We start from the raw sequence: 15,053 nt of genomic DNA, 5'->3' as shown, positions 1-15,053 counted from the left end.
AAAAAGACTAAGAGGTATTAGTAGGTTAAGAAAAAAAATAAAACAGATTTAACATCATTGGCTAATAGCTAAATTATTAGCAATAAATTTATACTTTAAAATATAGATTAAGTTGCCAATTAATACCAGATTGAAACCAACTTCACATCTAAACAGAAAAGTGGCTGGTCTTAACCTCAGTCCTGCTGTTGTGTTGGGTTGGTGTGTGTTAGGCCCAGTTGGATCAGTCAGTGCTTCAGTCAGACTCTAAGGAGCTCACCCCCTATGGAGCTGTGTTTGGTTTGCCTTAGATGTGTTGGATGGTATGTGTTTAAAGATGAGCTATCCCCTGCTCCCCCTCACCATTCCAGAACCATGGTCAAACGACTTGTCTTTCACCAGTGTTGTCCCTCGTCTGTCTTAGGCTGTTCCTGCTGTCATAACATACTGACATGGATGGGGCATGGAAAACTTTGTACACATTCCTAAACTCATCACCATGGAAGCTACACCCCTCCTCCTGTACACACATACACCCGCTCATGCTTGCATGTTTTTTTTTTCCTCCTTCTGTTAATGCCTAATGAATAGGCCTAAATGGACTGTGTAATGCATCGTTCAATTGCAGGGCTAAATGACCAAGCCATATGGTGACCGGTTAAAGGAGTTTGCACCTGTGCAGGGTCAGGCATTAACATGGCCAACTTTGCCTTCAGGTTGCCACAGTAATTAACAGCCGACATGGCTTTATTATCCCCTTCTTTGCACACTGTTTCTGCCTTTCTAACTTGCAGATGTCTGGGAGAGTTTGTTCTAGTGCCTTTTTGATCTTATCCAGTTGTCTGACTATGGGAGCCTCCTGTAGAGCCAAATTATTTTGATGACATCAAGGCATTAAAATGAGAGATCCAGTGTTGAGCAGCAAGCCAAAAATTGTTCAGCTCTGTTACAAACTAATGAGCTATTGTATGTTGTGCACATTCACTCTGAGCTACGTTTTGGGGGTGACCTTGACTGTATTCGCTAATGCGCAGGGCTGTTCTGTAATTACTCAAATCTGACCCTTTGCTTCCCTCTGGGATGTATTTGGCACCTCATAAAGCATGCTTAAGGCCTACTCCAGTTTCAAGGAGTGGAGACCCCCACACACTGAAATAGCACCGTCCTTGTCCCTGTCAGGGGATGCAAGGGGGTCTGGGCTTGGCTGTGATGGGTGTGCGTATGTGTGTGTGTGTTGAGCATGGATGGCGGCGGCTTGCTCGATTGCTGTTGACAGGCTGCAGTAATGTTCCCCGGCACTGTCCGGCCTCAGATTAGTGCCCTGATACCACTGCCCAGTCCCCCACCTGTCTGAGTCCCTCTCCCACAGAGGTCACCCCTCAAGTCTTGTCTGTATGTGTCTCTGTGTGTTTTACACTTGCTGCAACATTAGCTAGTTTGCAAATGTTAGTGTTGGTTAAATATATTGCAGTTTTTCCTGTAAGCAGTTATTCCAGGACTTCAGCCAGTTCCTGATATTACTTTATTAACAGTGTGTTTTCCTTGTGATTATTTTTATTTTATTTTGTTTTTGAACCCTGCATATTTCTGTGATAGGGCTGTACAACTTGGGGAAAGCATCCAATTGCAAGTTTTCTGACCAAAGCTTGTAATTGGGGTCTAAATTTTGTACACAGTCCAGTGCCAGTATGTCATTCAGTTGTAGTTGTTGTCATGTGTACAGCAGTGTTTGGCTGCCCGTAATTGGTCTAATTCTCTCTTACAAAATTTAATGTCCGCATTTAATGGTTTTAATGGCATGTTACATAATAATTTACTCTGTAGCAAAATAAAATTAAATTGCAGTTCTTGCAATTTGGAAAATGCACTCCTTAGACTTGTTTTTGCTCTATACAATCAATAAAATATTCAGCTCCTTTAAGCAATAAACAAGTCATGAAATGGCAGTAGATGGAAATAACTTCAATGGAATTAAGCATTGAATAGAACTTGCCATTTAAAGATGCACTTGAACATGGTGGCCATTGTAAGAGGCAGAGTAACAGTGCTGAAGCAGCTGGACTTCTCGATCTAGAAAAAACTAGTTAATGGCTTGAGAAAGTGGCTTTAAATTCTAGCGCTAATTCATTATTGAAGTGCTACCTTGGATACCATGAGTTTTATGTTTTTTTTAGTGAAGTTGGAAGTGAAGGGTTTTTATTTATTTATTTATGTGTTTATTATTTTTCCATTAGATTGACTTCTTTCCATGATTTTGTCTTTTATAGATATTCGGGCCTTACACTCTCTCTCTCTCTCTCTCTCTCTCTCTCTCTCATTCTCTGACAGCTGCAACTGATGTAGATTTCAGTCTACAGCTGGACACCCCTCCCTCTCTTTCTCCCCTCTGAGTCTTGCTCTCTCTCTCTCGCACTGTCTCCCTCTCTTGCTTGCTCTCTCTGTCGCACGCTCGCTCACTCTGTTATGCAGGCCACCGGTGATTAAGGCCATTAGGCGTTATTATGACTCGGCTGGTGTGTGGGTTTGGAGCCACATTTCAGTGCTGCTAATAGCCCTCTTAGCCAATTATCCTCCATTTAAAAGCAAATCACCAAGGCTTTTTCTTTCCCCCATTGCTAAGTGTTGAATTACTGAATAGATTTGCTAATTAAATTCTTTGTGTGTTGTGCGTGTCACTATGCCTGTTTTTGAGTGAGTGTGTGTTTGCGTGTACCGTGGTTTCATTGCATTGTCTGTTTAACAGTTGTTTGTCCGGTGCGTTCATGGCCATGAAACATTTCTTGAAGTCAGTGGGATCGATAGGCCCAACTAAGAAATCTTTTTGTAATGAAATTTTAATATGTACAGGCTGCAATTTTTTTTATCCAGTTCTTTTTTTCCCCCCCAGTGTTTGTGTATAATTGCGATATTTTTTTCTTTCCTTTTCTAGATCCTAATGCACACTAAAGACATGGTACAGAAGGTGAGTTGGAACACATTCAGCCTGTTAGTTATGCCATTGTGCTAGATTTCTATGCATATGTTGACTGTGCCTATCTTGGTGTAGATGAATTTGGATGTCATCTACGGAGACACTGACTCTATCATGATCAACACCAATAGCACCAGTCTGGAAGAAGTCATGAAACTTGGAAACAAGGTAAGGTCAAGCATAGTGAGGGGTCAATGTGCCCAGCAGAACGTCCTCAGCATGATCCACAAGGATTAGGTTTTTTGTCAAAGATAAATTCTGATCTTACTACAAGACAGTTTTGACATTAATATTAAATATCTAATTTTATCAGGTCATTTAAGAAACATCCAAACTGTGCCCTAATTATGCTATACCCAGTTGGACAGGCCTAATATTCTCTAGAATAAAGTATATAATTTCTCTAGTTATATAAGCATGCACAGTGTTCAGTAATGTCATCAATACTGACAGTGTCCACAACATACTTCGAAAAGTATAATGTGGTTTTTACTTGATTTTACACTGCAGTAATCTGTATTTACCATAAATATAACATATCTGAAGATGCCTGCTTCCATTGGTAGCTAAATTATATTTTTCCTTTATGTAAATATTTAGAAAAGAAGACTAATTTCACTAGAGGCCATTATGTTAATAGCTGTAATTGTTGTTTGCAGATCCAATATTACACCGATACTAATGATTATATTTACTACTCAATCGGTGGGTAGCTTTGTGCTAATACTCTATGCATTTCCCAGGTGAAAAGTGAAGTGAATAAGCTATATAAGCTCTTGGAGATTGACATAGATGGAGTCTTCAAGTCTCTACTGTTGCTGAAGAAGAAAAAGTATGCTGCGCTAACGGTGGAGCAGCAAGGAGATGGCCGCTACACCACCAAGCAAGAGTTTAAAGGCTTGGACATTGTGCGCAGGGATTGGTGTGACCTTGCTAAAGAGTGTGGCAAGTTAGTGTCTCACAATTGTGTTTTTTTGTAGTCTTTCAGGTGTCTGTAAATATTCATCATTGCTTAGCTCTTGCGCCTCTCCTCTTCAGCTACGTGATTGGTCAGATTCTCTCTGACCAGAATCGGGACACCATACTGGAGAACATCCAGCAGCATCTTATACAAGTCGGAGAGAAAGTAGCTAGTGGCAGCATCCCAGTAAACATGTTTGAAATCCACAAGGTGAGACGCTGATCAAATTTTGAGCGTTCTTTCCAATTCCAGCTGTGTTGGAAGGAGATTTATTTTGGTATGATAGAAAAGCACAATGGTGGGATCATAAAACCTTGTAGTTTTGGCATCAATATAAAGGCAAAAACAGTAAAAACAAACAAAAAATACCAACGTAAATGTATATTCATGTGATACAGTTTTATTACAAAAAAAAAGTGTGTTCACTCTTATGATATAAACTGACTACAGATAATGAAGGGGGGGGGGGGGGGGGATTTTATTCACATTTGTTTTCTGTGACTTTGGTATTTTTATGTTCAGGCCCTGACCAAGGACCCTCAAGACTACCCAGATAAGAAAAGTCTCCCCCATGTGCACGTGGCCCTGTGGATCAACTCTCAAGGAGGAAGGAGAGTCAAAGCAGGCGATACCATATCCTACATTATCTGTCAGGTGCTCCTCAGTGATGTCTCATTGCTCTTAATTACACATCTGTTCAGTGCCACTATTTCAAAGTTCAAAGAGTTTATTGTCATTTGCACAGTAAGGAACAGGTTTCGTGTACAATGAAATTCTTTCTTTTGCTCCTCACCAAGAACGCCAAATGGAAGAGAAAATACAACGAATAACTAGATAACTAATAAAGTGCAAAGTTCACTGAGATTATATACATGGGTTAACGAGTGCTACAATCAAAAATAGCAATAAGTTGAAACAATCGTTTGTGTGACAGTAAATGAGGCAGGGTTATTTCTGCATGTAAACGTTTACAGAGGCATGTAAACGTTGACAGTAAAGTGCAGGGTTATTTCTGAGGTAGGTTCAGGAGTCTGATGGCAGTGGGGAAGAAAGAGTTCTTTAACCTAGTGGTCTTGCGTTTGACACTTCTGTACCTCTGGCCTGAGGGCAGAAGTGTGAACAGTCCATGCTAGGGGTGGATGGGGTCTTTAAGGATGGAGGCAGCTCTCCTGCCGACTCTCTGGTGGTAGATGCTTTGCAGAGAGGGTAGTGGAGTCCTGGTGATCTTCTCAGCAGTCTTCACCAGTCTCTGCAATCGTTTTCGGTCCATCACAGTCGTGCTGCCGTACCACACGGTGATACAGCTGGTCAGGAGGCTCTCGATGACACAGCTATAAACATTTCTGAGGATTCTGGGTGACATCCCAAATTTTCTCAGCCTCCTCAGGAAATACAACCGCTATTTAATTCTTAGCTCCATAATATTCATCTTTATGATCACACTATTTATTGTAACCTCTCTCTTCCTTTGGCACGGTAGGATGGGTCAAGCCTTGCAGCCAGTCAGAGGTCTTATGCTCCAGAGCAACTCCAGAAACAGCAAGGGCTGACCCTGGACAACCAGTACTACCTCTCCCAGCAGGTTCATCCTGTGGTGAGCCGCATTTGTGAGCCCATTGAAGGCATTGATGGAGTTCTGATTGCCACGTGGCTGGGTGAGCTTCCACTTTAGGGTTTTTTGTTTGTGTTAAAACTGATATCTGACTGATACTAAGCTGGTCATAATCGTTTTGTTATGTCATTCTGAAGTGACCAGGCCCTTGTGTACATGCAGTAAAATATATCAAAGTACTGTTTTGAAGAAAGATATATTTGCTGGGTTTAAAAATATATATATTGTCATGTTAAAAGTCTTTGGTTTTTGGTTATTTCTTTTTTTTTTACACTTTGATACACTGCCTTTGTCAGTTTTCTCTCACTCTGGCCTGTTGATATGAGAGCATTTCAATCAAAGTGCCCACAATACTGTTGTGTTTGGTAATGCATCAAATTAAGATAGAGATTGAGATACTACAAATATTATTAGTGTATATAATAAACGACTCAGTTTGTCATCTTTTCATAATTGAAAAGTAAATTAATTCATTGCCTTGGCTGACTAAATATGTCAGCTGTAGTTTACTAAGTTTGACATTGATGAAAGGAAGTACAGTGCTATATTTGTTTGAGTTGGCCTATATGGCGGAAATGTCATGGTACTTCAATGCTTCTTGATACACAAAATACATTAGAATATTTAGGGTTTTTTTTTAGCCTTGCTAAGAGTATATACTAAGTTAAAGATCATTAGCAAATACTTCCTTGTGTTTATATGTGTGTCCATTTCACTCAGTTCTGCTGCTCTTTGATGTGGTTTGACCCTGGAATGAGGGTGTGTTCATTTCTTCCTGCAGATGGCAGCAGCTCTTGGGCCTGTGGGGCTGGGAGCATTGGGGCCGCTGGTTAATCCCTGTAGCCTCGCAGTCAACGCTTATTTATTTACTCACTTATTCACTTAGCCAAATTACTCAGGGGGATGTCGCCTGTTTTTCCATGCTCTAATAGTGTTCAGTGTCACCTGGGAGGATTAAATGGATATTCAGCTGCCACCTCTTAATGATTTGATGATCTCAGCTGCCTAGTAGAACTTGGATAGCTTTGTTTGTTTTTGTTTTGTATTTGAATCTGTACCCCTCCCGTTTGCGTTGTGTGTCCTATCACCATCTATATACCAGCCCTAATTTATGGGCTTGTTCTCTCTTTTTACAGTCAGCATTTATCAGAAACAAATTTTTCTGCTGTACTGTGACAGTGTTTTTGTCTAACACAGTGTTTCAGCTGAAAGTGAGCTATATTATTGCACTATGCCTGTTGCTGCATGACAGCTGAGCTTATAGAAAACAATTTGGACATTTTAGAGGCAGGTAATATAATTACATTTTAAAGGATCATTATTGGAAAAGAATTATGTGTTTAAAATGACAGGATCGTAATTAAAAATCAGTTTAGATTTTGGCTTGATGTATATCTCCTCATTCTTTCCACTTATGCTTGGACTGACTTAATTTTTGTGCTACAAATAATTAGCAAAACATGAAGTTTATTTTTTTTTAACATACAGATGCCAACGAGATCTTTTGTGCTGCTCATCTCAAGAGTGTTCCTATTAAAATTATTACTAGTTAAATTGCTTTGGTCTGTATCGGGTGCATACGACTTCGGGTACACAAGACACCACCTTCAAGAACCACCTGCTCCACATGTTCAAGTGACAATACCGTTTTCACCACCCTCTACCCAACCCTCACCAATGAAGACACTGTTCGTAGACTTCAGTTTAGTAGTTTACTTCACTTTTACTTCAGGAGTGTATGTGTTGTCCAGTCAATGGCTCTCCTGTAGAGACTAATGCTAAGGTCATGTATATTGTAGGCTCACTGCTGATACCTACATATACATTCAGCACTGTGTATAGTGTTGATGCTGCTCTGTCCTGTCTGTTGATCGTACTCATCCTTTTATATTGATCATATTTCTTGTGTTATATTTTTGCTTAATCTGGCATCATAGGTCTGGAGGAAGGTTTTGTTGCTAAGCCATAATAAAGACTCATGTGACTCTTGACTGTTAAGATTTGTACAAAGTCTAAACAGTGGTTGTGTTAGACATTTCTTTTTGTTTGTATCCCCCAGGGTTAGACCCAGGGCAGTTCCGAGCCCAACAGCGGCAGCAGCGTGAAGAAGAAACCGATGGTCTCCTGGGTGTCCCAGCACAGCTCACAGATGAAGAACGCTACCGTGACTGTGAGAGGTTCTCCTTCTCCTGCCCCAACTGCGGAACCGAGAATATCTATGACAGTGTCTTTGATGGAGCTGTAAGTATTTATGACATGCTACTTTGGGCCATGAAATTCCAGCACTTTCAACAACAGATAATAGATTAGACAATGAATTATGAATATTTTTGGCAACTTTTATTATATATATATATATATATATATATATATATATATATATATATATATATATATATATATATATATATAATGTTTTTTTTTTTTTTTTTTTTTTCTCCCCCCAGACATGCATGCGCACACGCAAACGGCTTCATCAGCCATGTATTTGAGATGTGTTTCACACTATTTAGCTTCATTGCATCCCATCTGCAAGTTAAATATCATGTACTGACAGGTAACAATAAATTTTAGTAGCGCAGGTGATTATTACCTAAAGTAGGCAGTGGCCAGCCTATTAATGTGAAATGCCTGCTCCCTTATTTTTAGCTGCTTGGCAGAGTTAGATGTGCTTGGAGTGGATCTGAGTTGGCATAGCTGCTTATTCATGTCCTGTAACTCGTGAGACACTCATTTTATTTCATTTCTTTTTATTCCATGTCAGTGTAATGGGAGTGTGGGAGGGCAGTGTTATCTGTCTCTAATTAAGTGTTCCACACATGCATACACAGCCTGCTCTTGTCTTTCTGGAACTCATAAAATGTGACCTGCACTCCCCATTAGCCCAGAGTTATGTCCTCCTAGCTGTTTGAGAACACTCACTCCATTCTGGAAAGAGAAAAATCCTCTGCAGTGACTGCTAGGCATTTACTTCTAAGCTTGTGAGATGGTGGGCAATACCATGTATGTGTAACAGTTCGTAGACAGGTAGGCTGGCCTTCCTTCGGCCATTTGTTCGATGATTGAACAGATTTTTACAGTCATGTTGCCTGTATAGAAAATGAGTCATTTTATTTATGTCGTCAGTGTGTTTGCTTTTGTGATGTTAAGATTATGTCAAGAAATATAACATTGTTTTTATGAAAACTCCCCTAGTCTTCCTTTAATTATATAATTCTGGTCTTGTAATAATTGAAAATAGAATTCAAATACTAACTTTATTAGTCCTTGGGCCTTATAAAAGTCTTCTCCAATCTGTTTTAGCATCAAACTGCTGTGTGGCTTTAATTCTATGTCTGGGGCTTGTAAACACATTCAGACACTGATGTAACCTCTCGCATGCACAGCCCCACACACAGCTAACGAGCCTCGCTGATAAGACTATAATAATTAGGAGAGCAGTATTGCTGAGCATCAGCGTGGGGGGATGAAAGGAAAAGAACCGAGAGGAAAGCCTTGACTCTCAGACGACCAGTCCATGGCTGCAGAGAGCTCCCTTATCAGAGGCAGCCGTGCAGAGAGGAGGGAGGAGAGCAGGAATGCAAACACACTCGCTGGTTGGAGCCAGCCACAGAGAGAGGAAAGTGTATTTGCATAGAAGCACTGTTCCCTCTCAAAGTGCTATTCAATGATAGAAGTAAACATCATAAATAGGCTAATGGCTTACAGCAACTACCGGTGGTCTAAATCAAGAGCAGCTCGGCACTTCTGTCCTGTCATAAAGCAGAACACGGTGTGAGAGTGACTGTTTGAGGCAGAGCAAAAGTTAGTGTGTGCTGACGCATTAACACCCCATCCCAACCCCCCCAACTCTACTACTGCCGCCGCCACCGCTGCCCCAACCATGCTTTGGCCCGTTTGAAATGTAATGGCTGCTCCTGACAGTTTTGGTAAGGACCTGGGGAGAGGAGGGATATGGTGCAGTATTTTCCTCCCACTGTTAAATCACCTTTAGTTCTTTCGTCTTTCGACGGCAGCATGGAGGGCTTTCATGTCCCAAACACACTGCTAAAGCCTCCAGATCAGACAAGCAACATGCAGGGCTTTTCTTTTGCTGTCACCCCAACCCATGGCTTAAATGTTAATGGCATAACACCTTTGCACTTTACTTTTTTCCTCCTTGTGTTACAGTTTCAGTGTCCTGTATATCCCAGAACTTTTTAAAGGACTGAGAGTTGCCGAACCCATTACAGTGCACTTTGTTGGGATGTCCAACAAAAATAAGATCCATTTATGTTTTTTGTTCATTTTTTATTGAACTAATACACCTGCTAAGTAGGGATGTAGCAGTCACAAAAACGAACTAATAATACATCCACCAAACTGTCCAGGCCAAAGCCATAATGAACAAAACTGAACAGATGCATTAATAAAATTCACACAAACTTTTGGAAAAACAGAAGCTCAGTGTGGCCTTTTTTTGATGGCTGCTTGACCTAACTGCCTTATTATGAGGCATACCTTGAAATGAAATTACGTAATATGGAGCTGGATCTGTGCTGTTTGTTTTAGGGAGCTGTAATGGAGCCCAGTTTGATGCGCTGTTGTAACATCCCGTGCAGTGGAAGCCCCTTGGAGCATCCTGCTAAAATCAGCAACAAGCTGCTGCAGGACATCCGACGACACATCCGCAGATACTACAGTGTGAGTATGAACTTCAGGTTACGTGTGTGAATTTTGTGTCAAAGTTCTATAAAAGCAAAAGTAAATCTGCAAGCGAAATTCTTCTAATCAAGAGCAGAAAGTATGCATGCTGGTGGAATAAAAAACAGAAGAAAACATCAAAAGCATATTTTTTAAAAGATTACCTTATTACTCTGAGCAGTTATTTAATAAGTTTTTTATGTTTGCGTTGTGGCAGTCTTCAGTTGTTGGGGTGTTTTTCTTTTTTTTTCTTCTTCTTCTGGTAAGGTCTTTTGCCTCTGGACACTGTTTGCTTCTGCTTTTTTTTTTTTTTTTTTTTTTTTTTTTTTTTAATAATAAGCATTTTCAGAAATGGACCAGAATGAGCTTTTTCCACAGGGATCAAGGTTCTCAGTCTCTTCAGTTGGGTCCTGCTGTTACTGCTGAGTTTCAGTGTGTTTAAAATGTTAATGGTGTGTCTGAATAACAGAGGACTAGAATATTTAAAAAATGTTGTGTAGTCCAATAGTTAACATATTTGCAAATGATCACTACCTGGTAAATGATGTGAATAGGTTAGTGTAAAACAAAGTAACTGTCATGATTAATCACATTATGCTATGTAGTTAATCATGATAAACTGCATTTAGTTACAGTCATGAGAATAGACAAAATGTTAGATTAGAAAGAATATTACTTTAAGTTACTTTAAAAACATTATTTTCACGTGTTCTCATGTTGTAGTTATGGAGCTGATTTCCTACAGAGCAATATGGACAGGTCTTTTTTGAGAGCACAGTTTGCTTTGTTTTCCTTTAGATTTACTGTTAATGTGAGTCTTTTCTAATAGGTACAAAGAAAACAGCACAGATATACAATTCTCTCCTTGGGCAAAGCTTACTATACCCACAGGTGTTTTAAACAGGAAATAGAGTTACATCAGTAAAACACTGGCTGAATAACTCTTATGAAGAACGTTTTCATTTTACGCAAATTGACTGTGCATTGCATTTAGCCAGGAAGGAGACTGTTCCTCGCCAGAGAGTTGCCCAAGTGATGCTGAGACATAAGATATCAACTAATATCATCATATGACACTCTGGGAAGGGAAACATATATTCCGTACGGCAAAAAGCAGTATTGAGATAATAATTAACAAACACCAAATTCTGCAGCCTGAGTTTAAAATGTGAAAAGACTTCTGCGTTTCCGTCCTTGTTCTGCCTGCTGTGAAGAATAGCTAAAATGGTTAGTGTTTTGTTAGGGTTGTTAAGTGAGTTTTGCTGCATTTATCCGCTGCCTTTGAGAAACAGTGGAGTGTGACTCAGACGCTGTGGTGGAGACTTTGTTCCTGACCACTCTGTGAGGATTTAACGCAGGTTAATTTGCGCTCACCTCACACATGCTGTTTGTTTATTGCAGTCCTTTATTGAATTTTAGATGCGGCCTTTCGCCTACAAGTATTCCTCCAAACAGCTGCCCCCCCTGCTGCGCCACAAATGGGTTTAATTCTTTTTTTTTCCCTCCCCTCTCCACTTCCATTCTGCTATAAAGCAGTCACTGTTATGAGTTCTGACTGTGTGACAAGTGTTCGGATATTGGACCAATGCAAAGAGCTCTGATATGTTTGTGTGCAGTTTCGCAATCTGAAAGTTTGACTGACAGGGTTAAACACCCTCTGTGTTGAGTGGTGTGCTCCAGCTCAGATCAGTGACAGTGTATTTAGTTTGGGCATCAGCTAAGACCAGATGATGCTACAGAGTTTGTGATGTTTGGATATGAAAATAGAAGAATTTTGAATATTGTACACTCTTGGTCACTTGCTCATATGGTGCTATGAACATCGTATTCATAATGGTAGCAATGCAGTGCCAAAAACCAAACTTTAAAGAGGGACGTACCTAACTAATCGAATTACATCCCAGAATTCACAAATTATTTTTAAGTCATCTGTGATTTTACAATTAAATAAAAATCAGAATTAAGGCCATTGTTTTTAAGTGACATGTTTAGTCATGGACCAAACATTACTAAAACCAACAGTGACCATTCGGGAACTGGAGAGGAAAACAGTGGCTCATAGACACTAACAGTTGTGTTGGCTTCAAAAATATTCTTACCAAATTTGTATAAATACATATATTTCAAACACATTGGTTCATTTGTTTGGTTTCCAAGCATTTGATTAAATATTTATTGTCAGCAATGATAACATTACTAGATGTACATTCCGAATTTTATTAAGTATTGCAAATTTAAGCCTCAGGTGTTTGCTGTTAATGGTAGAATTTCTACTAGACTGAGCCATGTATTTAGACATATGAATTATCCCCCTCCCTACCTCCACTTATGTCACTTTTAGAAACTTAATTATTACATTTATTATTTACTATCCCAAAATATTGGGACCTCACTCTCAAACGCTAATATCTTCCATTTTTAATAGTGTCGCTAAAATTACGTTGTAAAAATAATCCCAAAATGGCTTGAGAGGGGATTATAGTTTCTTATCTTCTGCCTTTGTAAATGGTGTCTATGCCGTGTTGCTGCAGGTTGATCAGGTGGTTTTGGAATGCCGGCGGGATTCCTGAATGCTGAGCCTCACTGGTTCTGAGAGGTTGATTGGGGCTTTATGAATGTTCCATTAGCAGTCATCATCTCTGAGCCCAGTCTGAGGCAGCAGTGAGTAAGAGAGTGAGTGCTGTTGGTAGGGGGTGTTCTCCCACCGTGCTGTGCAGAAATCAATTAGTTCTGTGAATGTAGCCACCTCCCTCAGTGGGCCCTGTGCCTGTGGCCCCCATTGTCAGTATGTGTAAAACAGCTGCTGGCTGTGAATGCTAACACCCCTGTCAGCTCCGGGGCTCAGGCTCAGCGGACACGGCCCTGCCGTCCCCTCCCACACTGGTAGCAATGAAGAGGGGTAATATTGTGTAATTAAGGATTCCTTTCAGCTGAGGGGAGAGCTCAAATAGAGCTGTTTGTTCACGGAGATGGAGGGAGAAAACTCGCCTGTGTAATGGAGTGAGGGGGGACTTAGGGGCTTACATGGTTACAGATTGGAAGTCGGCGCTGTTTGTTGAGTTTAGCCGTGGAACACCAGCGAGGCATTAATCACCAGCGAAATTACTGCCACGTCCACCTTTTGCCCACCACCATTATCAATAAAGCAGCCCCTTTGGAGACAAAGCAAATACACGCTTCTCTCTCTCCACCACCTCCCCCACTTCTTTGCTTGTCATCCATTCCCTGACTCCTGGCGTCTTCGGCAAAATGAGAGTGCAGTGCAAAGTGGCCCCCCTTGTATTTACCCCCCATTCTAATGTGGGTTGCCATGGCGTTTAACAAATTATTGCAATTATGTTCGTCGCACGGGTCGCCCCTAGTAACTGGCTGGGGAGAGTGAACAAATAAATAAATAAATTTAAAAAAAAAAAAAAAAAAAGTAGGGGTGATAATCCTGTTTTGAACAAAAGGTCAAATTGCTGAATAGAAAAGGCTTGATTAAGGCGAAGATGTACAAAGTGGACGCTTTTTTGCCCATTCAGCTTCTCTGTGGTGCCTGGGCTGAGGCCTGTAAGTACATCTGTTGATTACTGAAGTACAAAGCCTGAGCAAAGCTGTCTCGGGGTCTTTTTCGCTGCTGCGTTTAATCGCAGGTGTGTGTGTGTGTTTGTGTCTTGCTGGCTGTCTGTGTCCATCTATCTGTTATATTGATATGTATGTGTTTTATGTGGTGCCTTTTCTAGAGGCTAGCCTCTTTTTAGCATCAGGCTTCCAGAATTTGTGTTTAGTTCGGTTACTTTTTTTTTTTTAATCTACATGTTTAAATGAACCAGCCCCATGTTTTAACAGTTGACAGAGTGTACTTTTCATCAAACAGTGCACAAATACATGTAAAAAAAATTATATAATTTTGATGGTGACTAAAGTTTTTGAGTCTATTGAACTCTGGTTTGGTTTGGATGTTTTTGATGCGGTTGTAGGCAAAGTTTCTTTCTGCTGACAGATCATGTTTGAGGAAGAAATGCTGCACAGTAGAACAGGGCGCCACCACTGTTAAACTTTGTTGCATGTCCTTTATTATTTATTGAAGGCTTGCTTTGCCTTCTTTCCCTGTACATAAGCAGCCTTCTAGCTCGTGCTCTGACTTTAGCAGCTTCGTAAATTTGGTTTAGTTGGGTTTTGAGTTGCTCATTGTCTACCGAGAATTTTGTAATTTCTCATTCAGGACCTGCCACACAAGCACTAATGTGCTAATTATGGCCAGTTTATAATTTCTCAAATTTAAAACCTTTTGAGACTTTACTAGAACTGGCACTCTGCGATTGCATTTTATTATAGTGTGCATCAGAGTGGGGTGTTTTTAATAATCCCCTATACATAAAAATAAATAAGTAAAAAAATAAATGAAATTACCCTATAACACTGGCTGTGTCTGTGTGTCGGAAGAGAAGTCTGTCTGGTGGATGTATAATGTATCCTGGTTGGTGTCTGAATTCCTCTGTAGCTACTGACATAGGTGATAGGAGCCAAGAAATACAAACATTACTCTTTTAGAATGCCAGAATACTATGCAGGAAAAAAAAAACATAGCCATTGATAGAGCTCTGTAATAGAGAGAGCATGAGAGAGAAGTGTAAAGCATGAGCATCTTCCCCCCCCACCCCCCACCACCCATTTCTTCTTCCTTCCCCCCCCCTTCCAGTGGCTTTCGTTGATCCATGGCCCTCAGGCTTTGCCCAGTGTTTGGTTAAATTATGTGGAACTCATTTGACGTCTGCAGAAGTGGCTGTATTCACTGTGTCAGGTATCGACTGGTATAATTATGCAATTATGAGGCTTTATCCTGCCTCTCTCTCTTGAAGCCA

At 40.4% G+C, this 15,053-nt stretch overlaps 1 protein-coding gene across 2 annotated transcripts in view; it reads left to right on the top strand.

The window, feature by feature from the left end:
• The window catches only part of pola1 (polymerase (DNA directed), alpha 1), a 50,056-nt gene that overhangs the window by 16,400 nt on the left and 18,603 nt on the right, over positions 1-15,053 (top strand). For both annotated transcript variants that reach the window (XM_066663845.1, XM_066663764.1), the window contains exons 27-34: positions 2,909-2,941; positions 3,026-3,118; positions 3,694-3,899; positions 3,989-4,121; positions 4,434-4,565; positions 5,392-5,566; positions 7,583-7,764; positions 10,075-10,206. In XM_066663845.1, the coding sequence (XP_066519942.1) occupies positions 2,909-2,941; positions 3,026-3,118; positions 3,694-3,899; positions 3,989-4,121; positions 4,434-4,565; positions 5,392-5,566; positions 7,583-7,764; positions 10,075-10,206 (1,086 nt within the window). The remainder of the gene's footprint in view (positions 1-2,908; positions 2,942-3,025; positions 3,119-3,693; positions 3,900-3,988; positions 4,122-4,433; positions 4,566-5,391; positions 5,567-7,582; positions 7,765-10,074; positions 10,207-15,053) is intronic.

This window comes from Hoplias malabaricus, chromosome 1 (genome assembly GCF_029633855.1).
Source record: "Hoplias malabaricus isolate fHopMal1 chromosome 1, fHopMal1.hap1, whole genome shotgun sequence".
Taxonomy (NCBI): domain Eukaryota; kingdom Metazoa; phylum Chordata; class Actinopteri; order Characiformes; family Erythrinidae; genus Hoplias; species Hoplias malabaricus.
Note: the sequence above shows the minus strand (reverse complement) of the source record. Positions and strands in the feature narration are given on the sequence as shown.